Here is a 17920-nt window from a genome sequence, read left to right on the forward strand (position 1 = left end):
TCAGCTGTTGGGTTTCTCAGGGTGCTGAAAGAGAGCACAAAGCTCCTCACATGTCTGGGTTTCTACAGAGCTGAAATGGGACTCCATATTCCACGCCAGGTCTGCTGACAAGAAGTCATCCATGACAGTTTGTGTTTCGTTGCTCGTCAGGAAGAGGTGTCCCAGGCCTTCGGCCTGGCTGGTCACAGTCTGAGTCTCTGTGCTGTTTAGCAGCCTTGCATGCTCACCCTGACTGACAGGGGTCTGAGCAGAGAGGCCTGTGGAAAATGAAGGGAGGTCTGTCTGCGTTTCTGTATCAGAGGACTCAGTGCTCATAGAAAAGCTTGAATGTCGCAGGATGCTGCTCAGGGGCATGTTGCTTCCGGCGCTCAGCAGGAAATTGAGGTCAGTCTGAGTTTGAGTATCAAATAGCTCCAGGTCGCTGGCTTGGGTTCGACTTGGTCCCTCACTTTGGTCCAGTTCATCCATCAGAAGGAAGTCTGTCTGCGTCTGGATGTCCAGAGACTCCAGTGGTGTGTCACCACCCAGTCCTCCCAGCTCACTCTCCTCTGTCTGTGTCTGGATGTGCACAGCATTGAGAAACTCTTCAAAGTCAAAGTCAATGCCATTGTGTTGCTCCTGAACTGAGCCCAGACCTGACCCACAGCCTGCAGAGGCCTCTGTGAGCACCTGGTGGCCTGACATGCTGTCAGACAGAATATTTTCTAGGTCACTTAACAGGGTCATTGTTTGGGTCTGGTTATCTGCCATGTTGTTTGAGTTGAGCTCATCTGTCTGCACCCCAAAACACATACCACCCGCTGACTTTGAGTCCTCATATATACTGCTTCCTGCAGCAGTGAGGGTGTCAGCTATGTCCAGAGCTGTCTGGGTGGAGACACTGAGGGAGTCACTGCCAAATAGGTCAGAGCACATGATGGCCTGGTCCTGAGCCTTCTCCTCTGGTTGTGGCATGGCAAAGTATGTCTGTGTCTGTCTGGTTTTGTATGGGGGCACAGATGAGGAGGAGCAAGGAATTTGACTCATGCACTGGCTGTCTGTCTGAGCTCCAATAGTGGATGTGGCTTTGGCCAGGGAGGAGAATGTCTGGGTTTCAACACTGACTGGCAGGAGGACTTGGGCACTCACGCTGATGTCTGTTTGCGAGCAGGACGACACTGAGGACTCACCCACAGAGCACAAGCCTATTCCCTCTCCAACCCCCACTCCTGTGGGCATTTTTGACAAGTACGATTTGTCCGTCTGAATGTTGGTGGAGGTGCTTCTTCCCCGTTGTCCTGCCGGGCTGCTGGCTGAGTCCTCTGTGCCTGCGGGGTCCAGGCTGACCTGCACCCCTGTGCTAATGGGCCCCAGGCTAGAGCGTGAAGTAGGCATGCTATCCTTGAAACCCAAACTCTTACCATCAAGTTGGGGTACCACAGCTCCCATGGCTTGTGGCAGGAGGTGAAAGGTGCTGACAGAGCCTTGGCTGTCTACTGCCAGCACTACAGACCTCAGAGCCCCGCTTTCTGTAGATGGAAGGAGGACAGGCAGGTGGGCCAGCTGCATCACAGGAACACTGACCAAAGCCATTTTGGGCTTGGGTAGGAGCAACTTCTGCAGGTTCTTACGGGGGTTGGAGTTCTGATTCACTGAGTCTGGGATATGAACATTTGTATCAGATGGGAGAGCAGTCTCTGACAGCTCTTTACCAGCAGACATGACCTGACAGGTCGACTCATTGGTCTTAACCTTTTCAGAACCGCCTAACAATTTCTCCATCTTTCGCTTTTTTACTGGAGGAATTCTGTAAAGAAACAAAACAGATGCAGAGAAAGCCAGTCAAAATATTATTTTAGCAAAGCCTAAAGCAAAGTTTCAATAAAACTCCCTCTGGGCTATGCATGTACATGCCTGTGTTCTGTAGGAATCTCATGACCTGTCCTGTAGATATGCGAGAGTAGTGCAGCCCTACTAGCATAGGGGCAGCCACATGTACAGTGGTAGGTCTTCCCACAGTCTTCTATGTGCCTCTTTAGGTCCCACTCTGTGCTGTAGCCATTGTTGCACTTGAAGCACTTGTGTTTCTTCTCTGCATGCATCTTCATGAAGTGCTACAATGAAACAGATCAAAGAGCAAAGAATATATTCCATACAATTGCTTTAAATTTTGATGTTTGATGTTCAAAAAAAGTTTTTTTACATATGGTATTTCCACCTCAAAAGAATGTAGAACTTTTAAATAACAATGCAAAATTAAAAACTTCACAGGATACCCAAAAGCAAAAAGACAGGAATCTTTTTTGTCTAGTGATCCAAACACAATAACAGAACAGTATCTTTCAACTAAATTGGGAAATGATGGCAGCTTTGCCCAATGTTTTGCAGCCCTGATGCTACAGAGGTCAGAGGAGAAATGCTGCAACCCTAACCCTAACACACAGAACATTTCTTGGAACTTAGAATATTTAATATTCAGTGTATATTGTTAGGCAATTCTTATATTTGATTTAATATTTTGAGTCAAGTGAAGTTAAAATCTTGCATCATTTGAAGAGGCTTTGATCATACAGAAAATGTCTGATGGTTTGTAAAACTTTTACAAACATGTAAAACATCATCATATATGACAAGTTTTGAGTTTTACATTGCTTTTCTGAAGTTGGCTTAATTTCTTCCCAAGTAACAATGGGTCTCAGCTTTGCGGGAAGGGTTAAAGATCTAAGACGGTTTTATTAAGTACAAGTAGGCTAATAAATCACGCAAACAGTATTTAGTATTGACCAACACATGGCAGTAGAAAAGTGGTATTTGGGTACTGATAAACTCTAAGTGCAGAGTAATACATTAGGAGCTATTCCACAGGACTGAGACCTCATCATTTTAATCCATTGATCGCATGGATAGGATTACAGGTCATTGGACGAAAGACTTACTTGTTTAACAAGGGAAAACTGGGAGAAGGGTCTGTTGGCCCCCCTGGGACAACCCTCAATGGGACAGCAGTAAAGCTTCTGAGAGCCCTTCATGTCCTTTCTGACCGTGGGGTTGACAATACCATCCTGAGGTTGACAATGCCATGTGAAAGACAAAGAGAGAGGACAAAGCAGAGAGATATTAGCATTTTAGATGTTTATATCACACCCTTACTCAGCATAGCTTTCAGTGTGTTAAAGAATACTATAATTTCCTAGATCGCTGCAAATACAAGCAACTAACAGAAAGACCTGTAGTTCTTCAAAGTCATTGTAAGAGATTGAGCAAAGTTTAACAATCAGCAGGTTTACCTTGTGACTGACAATCAAGATTTTAGCTGATAAAATAAGGTTTTACTTGACTTGCAATATTTCTACAGTAGCTGCTGTAAAAGGCACTAAATGTCAACTACGCTGTCCACCTAAAAACACCAAAATATTGCCTTTTTATACACATTTTCACTTATATTTCAAAGGTATCATTATGACTGCAAAAAATAAATGTGATGCTTGTACATTGCTTACTTTCCTTAATTGGTGTAGGTAAATATGTGTACTAAAATTTTTACCTTACGCAAGAAACCCCATATCTGAGTGTACAGTAGGCTCTGCTTTACATAACTGAAAAAGAAATGACTCAGGCTGGGAGTACATGGGATTTAGCAGTTTGCTGTACCACTGCTCCCCTTTTAGTCCCAAGGTAAACTTACTAAAGCAGCTGTCAGCACATTGTATATTTAAAGTCAATGAATAGCACACTTGTTACAGAAAACAGCAACACTGAATGTACCCTGCACGGGGGAAAACAGACAAAACCATCACGCTCCATAACAATCATTAATACCACAGCCTTCCAGTGGTCAAGGTCACCTCCATCTGCTGTAACACTGGAGGGAGCAGAACAGCTGAAGCTGACAAACACCCTCTGGTTTATCATAAGGAGTTAGCATAAACAGACATTTGGCTAACAATGAATGTTCTAGCAGTTGGCTTCAGCTACATCATCTGGTCGTAGGCTGCAGCCTGAGTCACGTCAAGACATTATTTGTCATCAGTCAGTAGCTGGCTGTAGCCCAAAAAGAGGTTTCATGTCTGTATTCACTGTCTTTGCTACAACAGGGTCAGTCCACAGCCCTTTAAGTAGCCACTTCTGAGGTTATTCCCTTTTTCTTGGAGACTGTACAATACAGGGATGAGTCTAATTCTGCTTCTCCTTGCTGCTGAGCTAAGTGATACAGATAGAAAAGCCAAAACAGTCACATTAAACGTATGAGAGGAGTCTGAACTGGGCTGAGTGAACAAGTTCAAATGTAACACATCAGTCTTTATGACCAGTAAGAAACCGGTAAGGACTGCAATTACATTACTTCTGTGCAATGATGCAGTGGAGCTACAGTAGCATTAAAGTGGGTGTAATGTACACAGATATGGTGTCCCACATCAGGCCTCATTCTTGCAGTTGGATGTTATGAATAATGCAGAGGAGGCATAGAGAGTGAGCTATTCTAGCATTTAAGAACTTAGTTATCACATTGACCAGAATATCATTACCACTGCTGACAGAAGATTCACATAGTTGCGGACACTCCTTAAAGGCACAATCTGTGATGCAAGAGTGGCTGCATGATGAAAAATCTAAATACAAGATTGGAATCTGCAGTTACTCTAAAAGTGAAAGGCATGTCTTTAAGCACAAGGATTAACAATGAACAGCAACTAATTATAGATTATATTAAATCAATTATTATATCAAAGTTTCCTGTAGCTAGAATTCTTTACACTAGTAATGTTTAGGCATTGAATTAAAAACAGGCCTCTATTTACATTATGACTGACCAAACAGCAGACTCAAACTTTCAAATATACCTGATTGTACCTCAAATGTATATGCTAGAACCACTGATCGGGCCTTTAAACACTCTTCTATCTGGGCCACATGGACTACTTAGCTAATTCAAATTCTCACATTCACCTATTTCAAACAAAGAGCTTAGTCTATAGCAGGACAAAAGGCAGCCTTTCCCCGCAAAGAACTTCATTCATGGAGGGGAAACAGTGAATTACTGCCTCCCACAATAAAAGCCCGGTCCAGTAAGGGCATAAGAACCAGGGTCAAAAGTAGACTTTGGTCCAAATGCTTTCACTTCCTTCACTTTACTACCCGTTTAGTATTGGTAGTAAACTGTATATTAGACTCAGACAATCAATAGTGGTAGTTTGGTCGTATTTCAAAAAGGTGAAGAGACCCTTCCCATAACCTTAGACACTCCCCAAATTTCTGCTTACAACTACCAACAGTCCACTAGACATTCAAGGGTGTAGCTAGATCTGTATCGAAAAATGCAGTAAGCATCAATCATCACGTGCGACCCAAACGATTAATTGATGACATAAGTAGCTAGTTGCAATCTAGCTAGCTCGCTAACGGCAAACTTAACGGTTAATAGATAAATGTTACGGAGCTTCACTCACATAAAAACTAAGTGAACTTTTACCCAACGTTAACTGTAACGTCGTGGATGCTACTGTGTGTTAGCTAAAACGAAATTCTTCTGGATGACTTGCGTTTTCCAGTTTTATGACAGTGTTTTCGCGACCCTGAGTTAGCCAAGTTAGCATTGCAGTTACGTACACCCCTAAATCACATGAACATTGACCAGGATTTGTAAGCGTTTACCTTTACTCTGTGTGACTTCACAAGATGCATGTTCAATGCAGGTGTGTTGGGGAGAATCTTGCCACATCCTTCCACGGTGCATAGGATGTTTGTCCTCACTTCTTTGGTCAGCTCCGTGATGGTAGGTTTGATTATTTCCCGTGACTGCGACACTGACTCTTCATGGTATCTCGGACTGTATGTAATGGCGTTAGCTCTATCATTCGCCTTGCTCGTTGCAGAGGCAGCCATGTTTCAGACAGTGTGTTGACAGTCCATTCTGTGTTTGGCAGAGAGCCCGAGTGGCAGCATTGAATAAGCAGGGCGAACCGTCCCTCAGATTTGCCTGAAAGGCTGCTTCGCCACCTTCCACCTAAGCCGACGTCACATCCGGAGTAATAATGCTACTTCCGTTTTGCAAAATAAGGCTTACCGTCAGATTTAAGTTTTCCAATGTTTTGGGGTTTGTTTGTTTTTTAAATATGTAACGTTATATGTCAGGGTGGGGTGATAGTATTTAAGTATTGCTGTACCTTATACACAGTCTATGTTTTAAACTGGATGAGATGAGAAACAATACTGTTTAATCTCACACAGAAAGCCTTTGAGGCATCTATTATGCGAGCCACACACAGGCTAGTGAGGGTTGTAGTTGATACCAAAATAAATTAAGTATATCCAGTTTAGCAATGATAGCCTAGCTCTAATAGGAGGAACCAAATGTTCTTAGGAGAGCTTCATCAAAACATTGGCTGTGCTGATATTGCCATTATATAGCCAATACTAGCTTATCATATATTGGTATTGCCATATATGTCTGTCTCTATGTTATAGGAAATTGCTGTACAGAAATGCTGGAGGTAATTTAGAAAGTGTTGCCATTACATAGCTTGTCCACCATAAATTGTCCCACTCACTACATGTCTTGGTTACAATTCTTACATAACCAAATTTAGGGGTTCCTTATAAATAAAATGTGTAAAGTGCAAGTTAAAAAGCTCTGTTTTGTTGAGTGGAGCCTGTGAAGGGGCCATAGTGGTGTGAAAGAGGAACCTTTTGACGGCACAGACTAACTTTGGAAGATACCCACTTGATTTGGCTAACTCAGACCTCAAGCCTCATATTAGCTTTGAACTTCATTGTGGCACAGATCGGGGAACTGTGTATTTTGTACTTACAGTGTAGCTGTTAAGAAGGGAACTCTTCACTGCCAGTATGGACCAGAGAAACTAATAACTCTTTCAACTTATGTATAAGCATGTGAGTATTGACAGAATTGAAAAAATGGGAACCTATCCTTTAAATGGTTTGTGCACAGACAGGACTGTTTAAATGAACCATAAATTAAGTGAAACAATGCAATGTAAATGCTTGTGAGGAGCTAGTATACTAAAGTTCAGACTGTTCACTAGCCAATACTCCATAACACCTTTTTGTAAGACTAGCTGATGAAAAATGCTGAAGTAAGACAGAAGTTACAAACTTCAAAAATATTAAAAATCCTGGTTTTATATTCAATTTGGACATATACAACATTTGATGTCATTAACATTCTGCCACTTAAACACCAAAAAAAGATAATAAAATTACAGTTATCTCTCATCAACTATTGACATATTTGCAACTGAAAGCACATAAAGACAGAAGACCCAGGGAGCCATGACTCTTCAAGAGCCATATTAACAAGGAGATCAATGATAGAATGGAAAAAAACAAACCATGAGTGGACTGGACCTGACAGAAGTAAAAACAAGCCACAGTGTGAGTCCTTTAAATCAAGGGTCTGTCACCCATCAGTTCTGTGATTGCCGCATTTGTGTGGAGGGACCAGGGCCATTGTCTGTGATGACAAAATAATTCCTTCCTTTTAGGGGAATAGATGAGAGCAGAGGTGTGACAGGGGTGGAGGCAATTCCTGTAAAATATAATAAAATACATTTAATTAGTGACAAAATAAAAAACCTGTAATCAAAATGATTGACTCAAGGACAGAGGGGTAAAAAAAATGGTATAGTCGTGATGGATAAGAGAATTACAGTGGGAATATTTTGTGTGTGTGTTTGTGCCCTCTTGTGGTTATTTATGGAATTGCCAGTATTATGAAACATTCAAAATTGTTTTCTGTTTTACTGCATTACAATGCTGATATCATTTTCTTATATCATTTTCTTCCTAAATCACAACTGGTGTCTTTCATGGCTGACAAATTCTTGGTACCTGAAGATGCACAGTGTCTGAGTGACTCCAGGAGGTTGGTGCTTGCAAATTTGACAACACATCTGAAGGGCTCCTCCCGTTCTGTCATGGTCTTGTTGGTGTGGTCTCTGAATTTTGTCTCCAGCTGACAAAAGATGAGCACAAAACAGAATTCAGATGATCACAGCACACAGTGAACTTTTGCATCCTTAAACTGATACAGTGCCCTTTGTCTCTTTGACTTTGATATTCAATTACAAACCTACTTTTACTCTGCATTTTTTTTTTTAAAACTGCATTTTAAAACACAAGCATGCCTCAGGATACCTTGTAAACTGCAGACTGTAGTTGAGGTAACATCCCATCACCAAAGGCCTCACAGGCCATCTGAAGTCTGTTTTCTGCAGTCTTAGCTTGCTCCTTTTCTATTTGTGGGTCTGTAAATACAAATAAAGCCAAATAAATAAAATTACAATGCACATAAAATGAATGTGACATTGTATTAAAATATTAAAGTAGCTTTGGATAGATCAAATAATTTGCTAAACATACTTGAGACTGTTTGATTCTTTTCTGCAAGGGGGCTGGGATACTTAGTGGGAAAAACCTAGAAACAAACAAAAAGGTCAAAATCCATCCAAAAAACAAAATTCACAATATACATCAGTTAAATGTTTTTGTAAATGTGAACAACCATCTTCCACAGTTGAGCTTTTCCTAAGAAAACCTTCATCAGGGATTATAATAAATTAACACTTTGAGTACTCTTTGTACAGCGGGTCCTTTGACACGAACTGTGACTTGGAGTCATGTTATTAGGCCATACCAAGTGATGGTATTGTAATGACTTGACAATTCTGTCCATATCCAACCAGTCAGACAACTGGTGAGGTTACAGCAAACCTCCACTTTATTATCTAAACCACTTATTTTAAAAGGGCAAACATTGCATACACCCACAAAATAATCTAAGTGTGAAGATTTAACTTGAACCAGGAAGTAGTTCAGACAGCATTTCCCTATAATGACAAACATCAAAATAGGGATGAGAACAGTGTGTGATGTTTTTCATAGTTCATTGTTAAGATTGTAAAATAAAATAAAAAAGTGTAATCAATATTAAATATAGGGATACATCAAGCTTCCACTCTCCTACAGAAGGGTAAAGTTTTTAGTGTAGTTGAGGTGCATTAAGGGTGGACATGGCAGTTTACATTTTTCTTCAACAAGTGGTCAACAAGATCAATAAGATAATAAAGAACCAAAATCAGAAAATCTCCAGTACATAATGGCAGTTCAGACAGACAGTAAACACTGCAATGCTTATCAGCAATGATTAAAAAAAAAAACAGGACATACAGACGTGCTTACCTGTTGATATTGCCTCATCAGCAGGTCCCTAATGGCAGTGAGTTTCCGTCCACTGAGGTTAGCATCCTTGATGGCTTGATATCTGGTGGCCAGAACCAAGGCCTGCAAAGTACATCACTCTCTTAGAGGAGAATGGAAAGACAGCTACCTGGCAACTGCACAACCAATGTCAAGGATTAAATATGAAACCCACTCCTCACCTGGGATAACAGGGGCTTTTGCTTTGAAGTCAGGCTGGTCACAAAGACATAAGGGGTTTGAAGATGGTGAACAACATATGTTGGTTTCAGGTGGTTGGGCCGGGAGAAGCTGTCTCCCCATGCGATCCGAATCCATACAGCTTCATCTGCGTGCTTCTTTATTTTGATAGACACCTTGAATGCAATGTCATTTAATTTATAATGATAAACACAGAGAAAGCCATAAAATGTATTGATGATGCAACTACATAATTGGTAAGATTTTGTAACTTATGTGAGGAGGAATATCTGGCTTACATGTCTTACGAGCTCACTGAGGTGAGATTTAAATTGTTCCTTGAACTGCGTCAGCTCTACAGAGTGAGCATCATCTGGAAAACAGAGACACGTAGGAAAAGGGACAAAATTTTTTTACTTAAGTACTGAATGACCGTAAAACACATTAAGATCCAGACTCCAGCAGGTTATTTGACTGATTAACTTTCAACCAGAAAGAAAACCGTGAAGCTGTAACGTTAGTGTTTGGTTTCAGCCCTCTGTGTACAAAATGCATATTCTTCTTTTCACATACCTCCAGGGTCCATGAGCTGGAAGGCATACCACATGCCCTGGTTTGGATTGTCAATGACATCTGAAAGATAATGAAACCAAAGCGACATAAGAAGTTACATTATGGGATTGATGGAGTTGTATGATCAACGTTAGCTTGGTTGCCTTGGCGTTACTCAAGCCCAAATGAAAAATAATTTCACTTGACTTACATATCATCTCGAGTTCTGTGATGTGTTTAAGTGTCCACTCGGTTTCCTGTGAAGAAAAACAAGTGAAGTTAAAAGACAGGACATTCACTCCAACGCTAGCTAGATAAAGCTGATTGCTATTGAAAAGTATTGAGAAGTAACGGTTCAACGGTTCAAGTAGCGGCGTGACATTAAAAGTGGTAAGGTTGTGTACAACGATGGGTATCATGGCCCGCATACCTCACAAAGCGAGAGTAGTTTTTCAGTTAACACCCATTTTGGTTGAGTATAATCCATGGACCGCTGCTGTGCCTCAGTCAAACGGCCCCACTTGTCCAGCGTTGTCCTTAGCATTTGCGTCGGTATCCGTCTTATGAGTCGCTGCAGTAAGCGTTTCGTAGAGTCATCCATTCTTCTTCAGACAGTAATCGATATCTAGCTCCGCTGTTGTATTGGAAGATTTTTTGTTTTGAGTTTTTGAGTTTAATTACTAAAAACTGTTCGCACGGTGGCCACAGTCTAGTCTAAAACTTCCAAACAAACCGCCTTCAACAGAGAACACGAATTGACCAATCAGATATTGCCAGAAAATCTCACGCGCTCCCTTTAGCGCCCTCTGTTGTGTTGGAGTGGTAGTATTTCTAGGACTGCCGCTGCTATGGGACCCACCATTAGTAACTACTGCACAGTGCTGGAGGAAGTATTCGGACCCTTTACTTAAATACCAAAATCTAAACAATCTAAAAATACTTAATTACAAGTAAACGACCTGCATTCAAAATTCTACTTAAGTAAATCTACAGAGGTTTTGTCTGTGAAATATACTTAAACTATCAATGTTCATTTATTTGTCATTTTACAACACAGAGTTGCACAATAAAATGTAAGTTATAGCCCTTTCATGCTACATATACATATAAAATATATTCAAACATTTAGAATAGAATAATAATAAAAAAATATATATACAGTTACTTATATATACACCTACAAAGTATGTACAGTATGTCCCATGTCATTTATTCATGGTGGAGTGCAGAGGGTGAGGTGGAGTGAAGGAGTCTCACAGCCTGAGGTAAGAAACTGCTCTGTAGTCTGGTGATACAGCAACTTACTTATATATCAATTGCTAGATGGCAGCAGGGTAAACAGGCTGTGGTTGGGTGGGCTTTGTCTTTTAGTATTCTTTGGGCTCTACGCAGGCACCTCACCTCACCGATAGTAAATCAGTACATGGGTAACAATTATGTTCTGGGCAGTTTTAATCACCCGCTGCAGAGCCCTCCGGTCCTGGGCCATGTACATCCTATGCCAGTTTGTAATTTTTTCCAGTCAGGATGCTTTTTATTCCTCCTTTGTAATAGTCAACAAGAACTTGGCACGTGAATTTTGCCTTCTTAAATTTCATTAAGAAATACAGCCATTTCTGAGCTTCCTTTACCAGGGTGTAGCCTGTGATGGTCCAATTTGCCTGCCACATGTCTTTGGTGTTATTGGAGAGGTCTCTCTCTGGCGGTGCTGTATGCTTCCTTGTCATCTGACAGAAAGGCAGTTGGCTCTGGATTGGGCCCTCACCTCTAAATTCATCCAGGCTTTCTGGTTGGTCTTTGTATGATAACCACATCATCGACACATTAGCTGATGTATGATGTAACTGATGATGTATATTCATTAAGTTGTGGTTCTCCTGGGTGGCGCCATCTCATAACAAGTAGCAAAAATTGTACCAACCTCCCAAAAAGGTAATCTGGGCAAACATTAAACGCATCCATAAGCAATAACGGAAGTACGTTGCGAGGAAACCTCTTGTATCTCCTGTACACTTCCGTCATCAGAAATCCCACCTTTTGCGAGATAAACGCATGCCATTGGTTGCTTGAGGAAAATCACGGACGCTGATTCGCTGTTTACTATTGTCACTCAATTCGCAGTCATCTAACTGTTACAAAACCCTCAAGTGTTGTGTTAGGCAGCATGTCCTACAGGTCCTTGCTGTTTTTGTAGGTTATATTGATGTCAGTTCAAGACCAGCAGATTTGGTCGAAGTTGTAGAGGCTTTACTGTAACCTGCGACGTCGTTCTACGGAGAGAAAGACGAAACCTTCAGTAGTTCTTCAGTGGCTGCATGGATTTATGCTGTGTTGCAAACAGTTCAAGCTAACGTTAGCGGAGGCCTAGCAGTTAGCTAACGTGACATTTCACCGAGGTTTGCTGGAAAACCTCTCTGATGATACAAACTCTCCACTGGTAAGGGTATCACAGTTACCTACTGTACAGTGCACAGTGTTACAAAATAACTTAAAACCATTAGATATACGCTATGTATCGCATCTCAACCGTTTTGAGCAAACCTAGCCGTTCTGTTACAATCAGATGTCAAAACTCAACCAACTGTCCGAACTACTCATAGTCTATTCAAGCGACCATGTACCCTGATCCAGAGCCTTCTCGTCAAGGCTGTCCTGTTAACATTGTTCCAGAGGATTCAGGGTGAACGCAGATAGTTAACAATGAAGCCACGTTATTACATTTGTCACCGTGTTTGTGTGCTCTCCCTCTCTCTCTGCCTCTCTGTGTCTGTAGGTAAGTGACCTCTGGAATAAACAAACTCCATCAGCACTATGACAGCTCAGGAAGGAGAGGGATGGGGAGGCAGTAGTATCCTTTAGAAGATATTCCCATGGCATGAGTGTAACAATGCTGTAGTTATATAAAGTAGCACTGAAACAGTCAGTGGAGTGATTCATTAGTGGCTTTACAGAGCACTTTTGTTAAATTGATTAGTTGTTAATCAAACAAAAATGCCAAATATCCACTGGTTCCAGATTCTCAGATATGAGGATATTCTGCTTTTCTCTGTTTTATGTCATAAATCTGCTTTCTGATTGTTTGTCAGGCAAAACAAGTAATCAGAAGATGTCACCTTGGGCTCTGGGAAATTGTGATGAGCACATTGACTCTATTTTTAGACATTTTATAGACTAAATTATTAATTAATAGACTAAATACACAAATCAATAATGACATAACCGTTAGTTGCAGCCTGAGTATGTAGATTTAATGTTCAGCATGTTCCTATGTAATAGAAAAGTACAGTACAGCACTTAGCAAAAACTGTGCTTAAAAGCAAAGTTAGCTGCATTATTCAACAGTAATTGTCAACTCAGTGCTCATCAATCAGTGCTCCTCTTCTTTGTGGTTTTTCAGTATTGCTGCAGTGGTACAGTAAGCCCTTAACTCAGCATGCACCCTGACCTGTCGCCTCACCTGCACACGGATGAGTGTAATGAACTGATAACTCGTCTGAGGCAGTGCCACGCGGAGGTACGTCACTCTCCGAATTCTTGTATTGCTGCACAGAAAACAAAACAATGTAAAACGTATTTCGTGTCACCCTCAGCACAATGTCATGAAGTTCTTTGGCACGTGTAATGACGTGGACCGTGCTATGCGTCAGTGCATGAAGAAAGAGGTCTGTCAGTTATCTTTTTTTTGCACTCTGAATAAGACACAAGTGCTCTGACCACTGACCTTTGTTTTGTTTTTTATCAATGTTTTCTTTGTTTCCTTACCATTCAACAGAGACTGGAAAAGCGGGAGCGCAGTAAGCAGCATGCTCAACAGATGAGAAAGCGGCTGAAAGAAGGGCCCAAGGAGCAACTCTGAAGGACATTTTACTGCAACTTTTCCACTGGCACTGCGAGTTAAAAGCATGTGTGTAACAGGACTCCCCTGCTGTTTTTCTGTCAAGCCAGAGGAAGGGTTATAACTTCTGTCTCTTCTCAAACTAATTCAAATTCAGTGTGGGTCGTATTAGCAATGACAGGTCTAACTGTCATGTGATAGTGTACATCACCTTGTGCAAGATGCAGTTCATCACTATATATTATTGCTATTACTATTATTTTTATATTAGTTGAGAGAAACACAAGTTAGAAGTAAGGTTATTTAAATGTCGGGATGTAATGCCAGTAATGAGGCATACCTAACCCTCCTAACACACGTTTGAATTGAATCATCTGACTAAAACTTGCAGTGGTACCAGAACGTTTTAGGTCAACAGCTTCTAGTACTTTGGATTAAAGATTGCTGTTGGGGATCATCCTTTATTCCCCCTCTGTTAGCAGTACACTACAGCTCCATCAAAGAGAATAGTGTAGCCGGTGGCAGAACCCCTTCATCAAACCATTATTTCAGTCTGCAGGACGCCTCAGGAATATTCTGGTACCTGATTTATTCATGAAAACAGGGAGAGTCCATTTCAGAGCATCAGAGATGCATGTAAAACAGGATGACCAGTGGCTGGATTCCTCTCAGTGTGAACATACATATTGAACATAGTCATTGTTGTTTGAAAGTTGATTTGAATGGGGAATCATATTGATTCGTTGCAAGTTTTAATTTCTTTCAAATAAAGTGAAATTGTCTATTTATCTAAGAATCCATTATTGCTTTCATATAGTGTGTCATCCTTATAAAACAACAAAGTATCTATCAGGGTATCTGCAGGTCCTAAAAGTATTGAAATTAGTTTTCTCAAAAGAGACTAAACTAAAAGGTGGTAAAACGTCTTAAATATTTTCTCTAGGCCGTAATGTTACTTATGAAATGTTTTTGTAAACTGTTGGAAGACATGCACCTATAAACTACATATGGGATTGTTGTGATAGTGGATTGTGCACACAGGAGGCTGCTCAATCCTTAAACCTATAGCAAGCACTACCCTACTGCTAGCTTTAATAGGAAGCTCGCATAACTTTATTATCATCTCTTAATAATAAAGGTGTCTGTTCTAGCACAAAATATGATCTAATCATAAAGAATTCTTGGCCATATCGTCCCTACAGGTTTCTTTCATACTTTGGCCAATATGACGGATTACACAGATATTAAATTGAAATCTATGAGATATTAAATCCTGCAGAAACCCTGATCAATCAATAATAATCTAAGCTCAAAGGTCCATTTATTAATACTTTTATTATTAATAGAGCTTTCAACTGCATCTCATGGTTCTTCTTCAGCAACTGGACCTGTTAAAGGTGTAATCATGTGACCTAAATGGGAACGTTCGGTCATATAACCTCTCCCTTTGTGTAAGGATGGTCTCCTGTCTTCGTTTCTTTAGCCGTCTGCTGGCTCTTATTTCGATGACCCAGTCTTCACGTGACTGAAAGTTCACATTTAGGTCACAGAATGACACCTGAGGCATCTCCATTTGCTGACTGAATACCATGAGATGCGGTTGAGGGCTCAGAATCAGTAGTAAGTGGACCTTTCAAATTTGGATTCTTTTCATCATATAGGGTATTTTTCCCAATTTTTTCTAAAAATTATTCATTACTTATTTTGCTATAATGAACTAAAATGTGCTTGTAGCAGGCGTGTTACATCAACTAGTAGGGCTCTTACTTCCTCACAGCCAACACAGGAAAGGCCAAGTACCTGTCTGGGTTAAAAGACGATAGCACTGACAGATTCCAGCAAACGCTTCAGAATGTAGACTGAAGCTCAGTTCATTCATCATTCATTCATATCTGAATAACTCTTTGTTAAATATTGCAGTATCACAGCCATTTGTGAAAGAGGTGTTGACCGTGAACATGCATTTTCACACAATTGTATTTATTTTCTTTTTGACAAAATGATAGAGAATATGAAATGATTACAGAATATTTGTTTGATAATTACTTGTGTCGAGGGTCACTGAGTGTTGGGCAAGGTCAGGTTAGCTGACTGAGTTAATAGAAAGCTATCGAAAAAAACCTAGTTAGTGCTTTGAGAAACATCAAACAAAAACACATTGTGAAAGTACTGTTTCTTTATTTGAAGCAGCTCACTCCACCCATCACAACATATTGGATCTTTGACAGATATTTAAATTGTAAGGCACCCCAAGGTGTGCTTTGAGACAATGCGGGGACACATACATGGAACCATACATGATATTGTGGTTATAAAAGACAAAAACACGTCACAAAACAAATTATTTGCAATAAATAACAGAACAAATATGAGTTGGCTTGTCTTAGTTATAACTGATTTACTTCAAATTCATTATTAAGCACACTTCAATCACATGCTGAGGTGGGAATTTGGATCCGGTGCCTAAAAGAGAAACTAATAGTTCAAAACATTTTTTTGATCAATTTTCTATTTCAGGTGACAGACTGAAAAGAATTTGTAACATACATAAAGGCCCCTGTCTTGAAGGATCAGTGTGGACACTAAAGCAAACTGTTGAAAATAGGGGCCCCTTTCATTAAAAAAGGAAAAAGACATCCCAAAATCCCAACAACTCTGATATTTAAGCCTAATGGAGTTTTTAGTCCCAAACCTGCAAAACTGCCTGTGAGAACATGACTAATTTGATTGTGTTTTTTCTGTAGCTGATTATATATCTGGTAAGTTAGGGTGAAAAAATAAATTCAGGTGCACTATAATGCATCTACAAAGGTTTTATTTTTCACAAACTCAAATGGAAGTGTGTTGTTTTTTTGTCAATTTTAGTACTTAAAAATGCTTAATCAAACCATGAATTATTCCCTGCAATCAAACCGCAATGACCACAAATAAAACTGATGACTGAAAATCATTTAACAACCTCATGGAGCATTAACAGAGTCTTATATGCCTCAAATGGGCAAATCTGAAATACAATACAGGTCATTTTATTCATCATCTGTTTATACTTATAAAGCTCCGTAAAACACAATATTATATATTAAATTATCTGACGGGCCTTTGAGAATTTACAACAAAATACTTAATCTGATAATGTCAGCTGAAACATTCAAGTGTATATAGAAATGATCTGCTTTCTTGACCCATTTTGTTCATCCAAGTTTTGATGGGATAATTTAGAAAGGATGATTGAGAGAGTCGGGGTGCTTCTGGAGCAAAGGAAACCACATGGCACTGCACATCCAAACAGTTTTCTCAAATAAATACAAAAATAAACTGCACCATTTCTAATACTTACAATGTTGGTACAAAACATACCCTGAAATCCAAGGTATATAGGACAGGCCACACATTTATATGTACAGTATATTACACAAAATTAGTTACACAGAACAGTACATTATCTATATATTCTTCTGTACTGCATGTGTGTGTACAACTGCAAACATCTGAGTTTTACAAAACAATTCAGCACAGATCTACATTTTTTTTTTGGTAAAACAAGATAGATCCCTAAATATAATACACATCGTAATATGACATTTCTTGAAATCTTGAATCATCACATGCAGATAAGGACAAAGTCAACTCCAGCTACACGACTGTTGCATTTCCACAATATTGATCACTGACAATTAGTGTAGTCACAATGTGATTACTTGAGGAACAAGCAATTATCATCTCTTTTGTGTGCTCTAAAAAAATACACAGCTAAGAAATAGCTGTCAGGTTATATCAACAGGATCATCTGATTTTTTTTTAAAAAACAATCACACATTTCACACAGTAACTATCTGAATTGGTAACTGGAAGCCATGTTATACATATGAACCACCACAGTACTGCATGTAAGGCTACTATATGTTGCTCAACAACTAACCCTTCCATGTGATTTCTGTCACCAATTCATTTAATCATCTAAAGCCATTTGATTAAGAACGGACACATTTGTATATTTAGTGCTATCCTTCCAGTGTACTCCATTTCCACTTATTCTTCTGGTAAAATAAAATAAAAGTTCAATCAAACTTTTTGTTGCAGGTGAACATAACTAAAGACACAATGAATCTAGAATGAAGGCTATTTCATGTACTTCACTATCACCAGGTCTCATTAGCA

At 39.9% G+C, this 17920-nt stretch overlaps 3 protein-coding genes across 3 annotated transcripts; 1 reads left to right on the forward strand and 2 right to left on the reverse strand.

Moving 5' to 3' along the window:
* Positions 1 to 2093, reverse strand: atmin (ATM interactor). The gene is made up of 2 exons (XM_070910305.1): positions 1894 to 2093; positions 1 to 1786 (listed from the first exon to the last, which is right to left on the reverse strand). The coding sequence occupies exons 1-2, from the start codon at positions 2085 to 2087 to the stop codon at positions 1 to 3; spliced, it is 1980 nt and encodes a 659-aa protein (XP_070766406.1). The 5' UTR covers positions 2088 to 2093.
* A 5303-nt stretch (positions 2094 to 7396) lies between these two features.
* On the reverse strand, positions 7397 to 10528 carry cenpn (centromere protein N). Its single transcript, XM_070910064.1, has 10 exons — positions 10358 to 10528; positions 10139 to 10184; positions 9949 to 10008; positions 9675 to 9748; positions 9378 to 9551; positions 9178 to 9279; positions 8359 to 8413; positions 8134 to 8243; positions 7828 to 7951; positions 7397 to 7525 (listed from the first exon to the last, which is right to left on the reverse strand). The coding sequence occupies exons 1-10, from the start codon at positions 10526 to 10528 to the stop codon at positions 7404 to 7406; spliced, it is 1038 nt and encodes a 345-aa protein (XP_070766165.1). The 3' UTR covers positions 7397 to 7403.
* A 1554-nt stretch (positions 10529 to 12082) lies between these two features.
* cmc2 (C-x(9)-C motif containing 2) lies at positions 12083 to 14550 on the forward strand. The gene is made up of 4 exons (XM_070907509.1): positions 12083 to 12364; positions 13325 to 13441; positions 13518 to 13589; positions 13700 to 14550. The coding sequence occupies exons 2-4, from the start codon at positions 13361 to 13363 to the stop codon at positions 13781 to 13783; spliced, it is 237 nt and encodes a 78-aa protein (XP_070763610.1). The 5' UTR covers positions 12083 to 12364; positions 13325 to 13360; the 3' UTR covers positions 13784 to 14550.
* Positions 14551 to 17920: the final 3370 nt, after the last annotated feature.

The sequence above is a fragment of the Enoplosus armatus genome, chromosome 1 (genome assembly GCF_043641665.1).
Source record: "Enoplosus armatus isolate fEnoArm2 chromosome 1, fEnoArm2.hap1, whole genome shotgun sequence".
In the NCBI taxonomy this organism is placed as follows: domain Eukaryota; kingdom Metazoa; phylum Chordata; class Actinopteri; order Centrarchiformes; family Enoplosidae; genus Enoplosus; species Enoplosus armatus.

Coding starts and splice junctions, on each gene's coding strand:
- atmin (XM_070910305.1), bottom strand. CDS start 2,087: ATGAAGATGCATGCAGAGAAGAAACACAAGTGCTTCAAGTGCAACAAT. Junction 1,787..1,893: donor GAGATTCCTACAGAACACAG/GCATGTACATGC, acceptor GTTTCTTTACAG/AATTCCTCCAGTAAAAAAGC.
- cenpn (XM_070910064.1), bottom strand. CDS start 10,528: ATGGATGACTCTACGAAACGCTTACTGCAGCGACTCATAAGACGGATA. Junction 9,552..9,674: donor TCAGTGAGCTCGTAAGACAT/GTAAGCCAGATA, acceptor ATTGCATTCAAG/GTGTCTATCAAAATAAAGAA. Junction 7,952..8,133: donor TACAGTCTGCAGTTTACAAG/GTATCCTGAGGC, acceptor ATCTTTTGTCAG/CTGGAGACAAAATTCAGAGA.
- cmc2 (XM_070907509.1), top strand. CDS start 13,361: ATGCACCCTGACCTGTCGCCTCACCTGCACACGGATGAGTGTAATGAA. Junction 13,442..13,517: donor TGAGGCAGTGCCACGCGGAG/GTACGTCACTCT, acceptor TGTCACCCTCAG/CACAATGTCATGAAGTTCTT. Junction 13,590..13,699: donor GTCAGTGCATGAAGAAAGAG/GTCTGTCAGTTA, acceptor ACCATTCAACAG/AGACTGGAAAAGCGGGAGCG.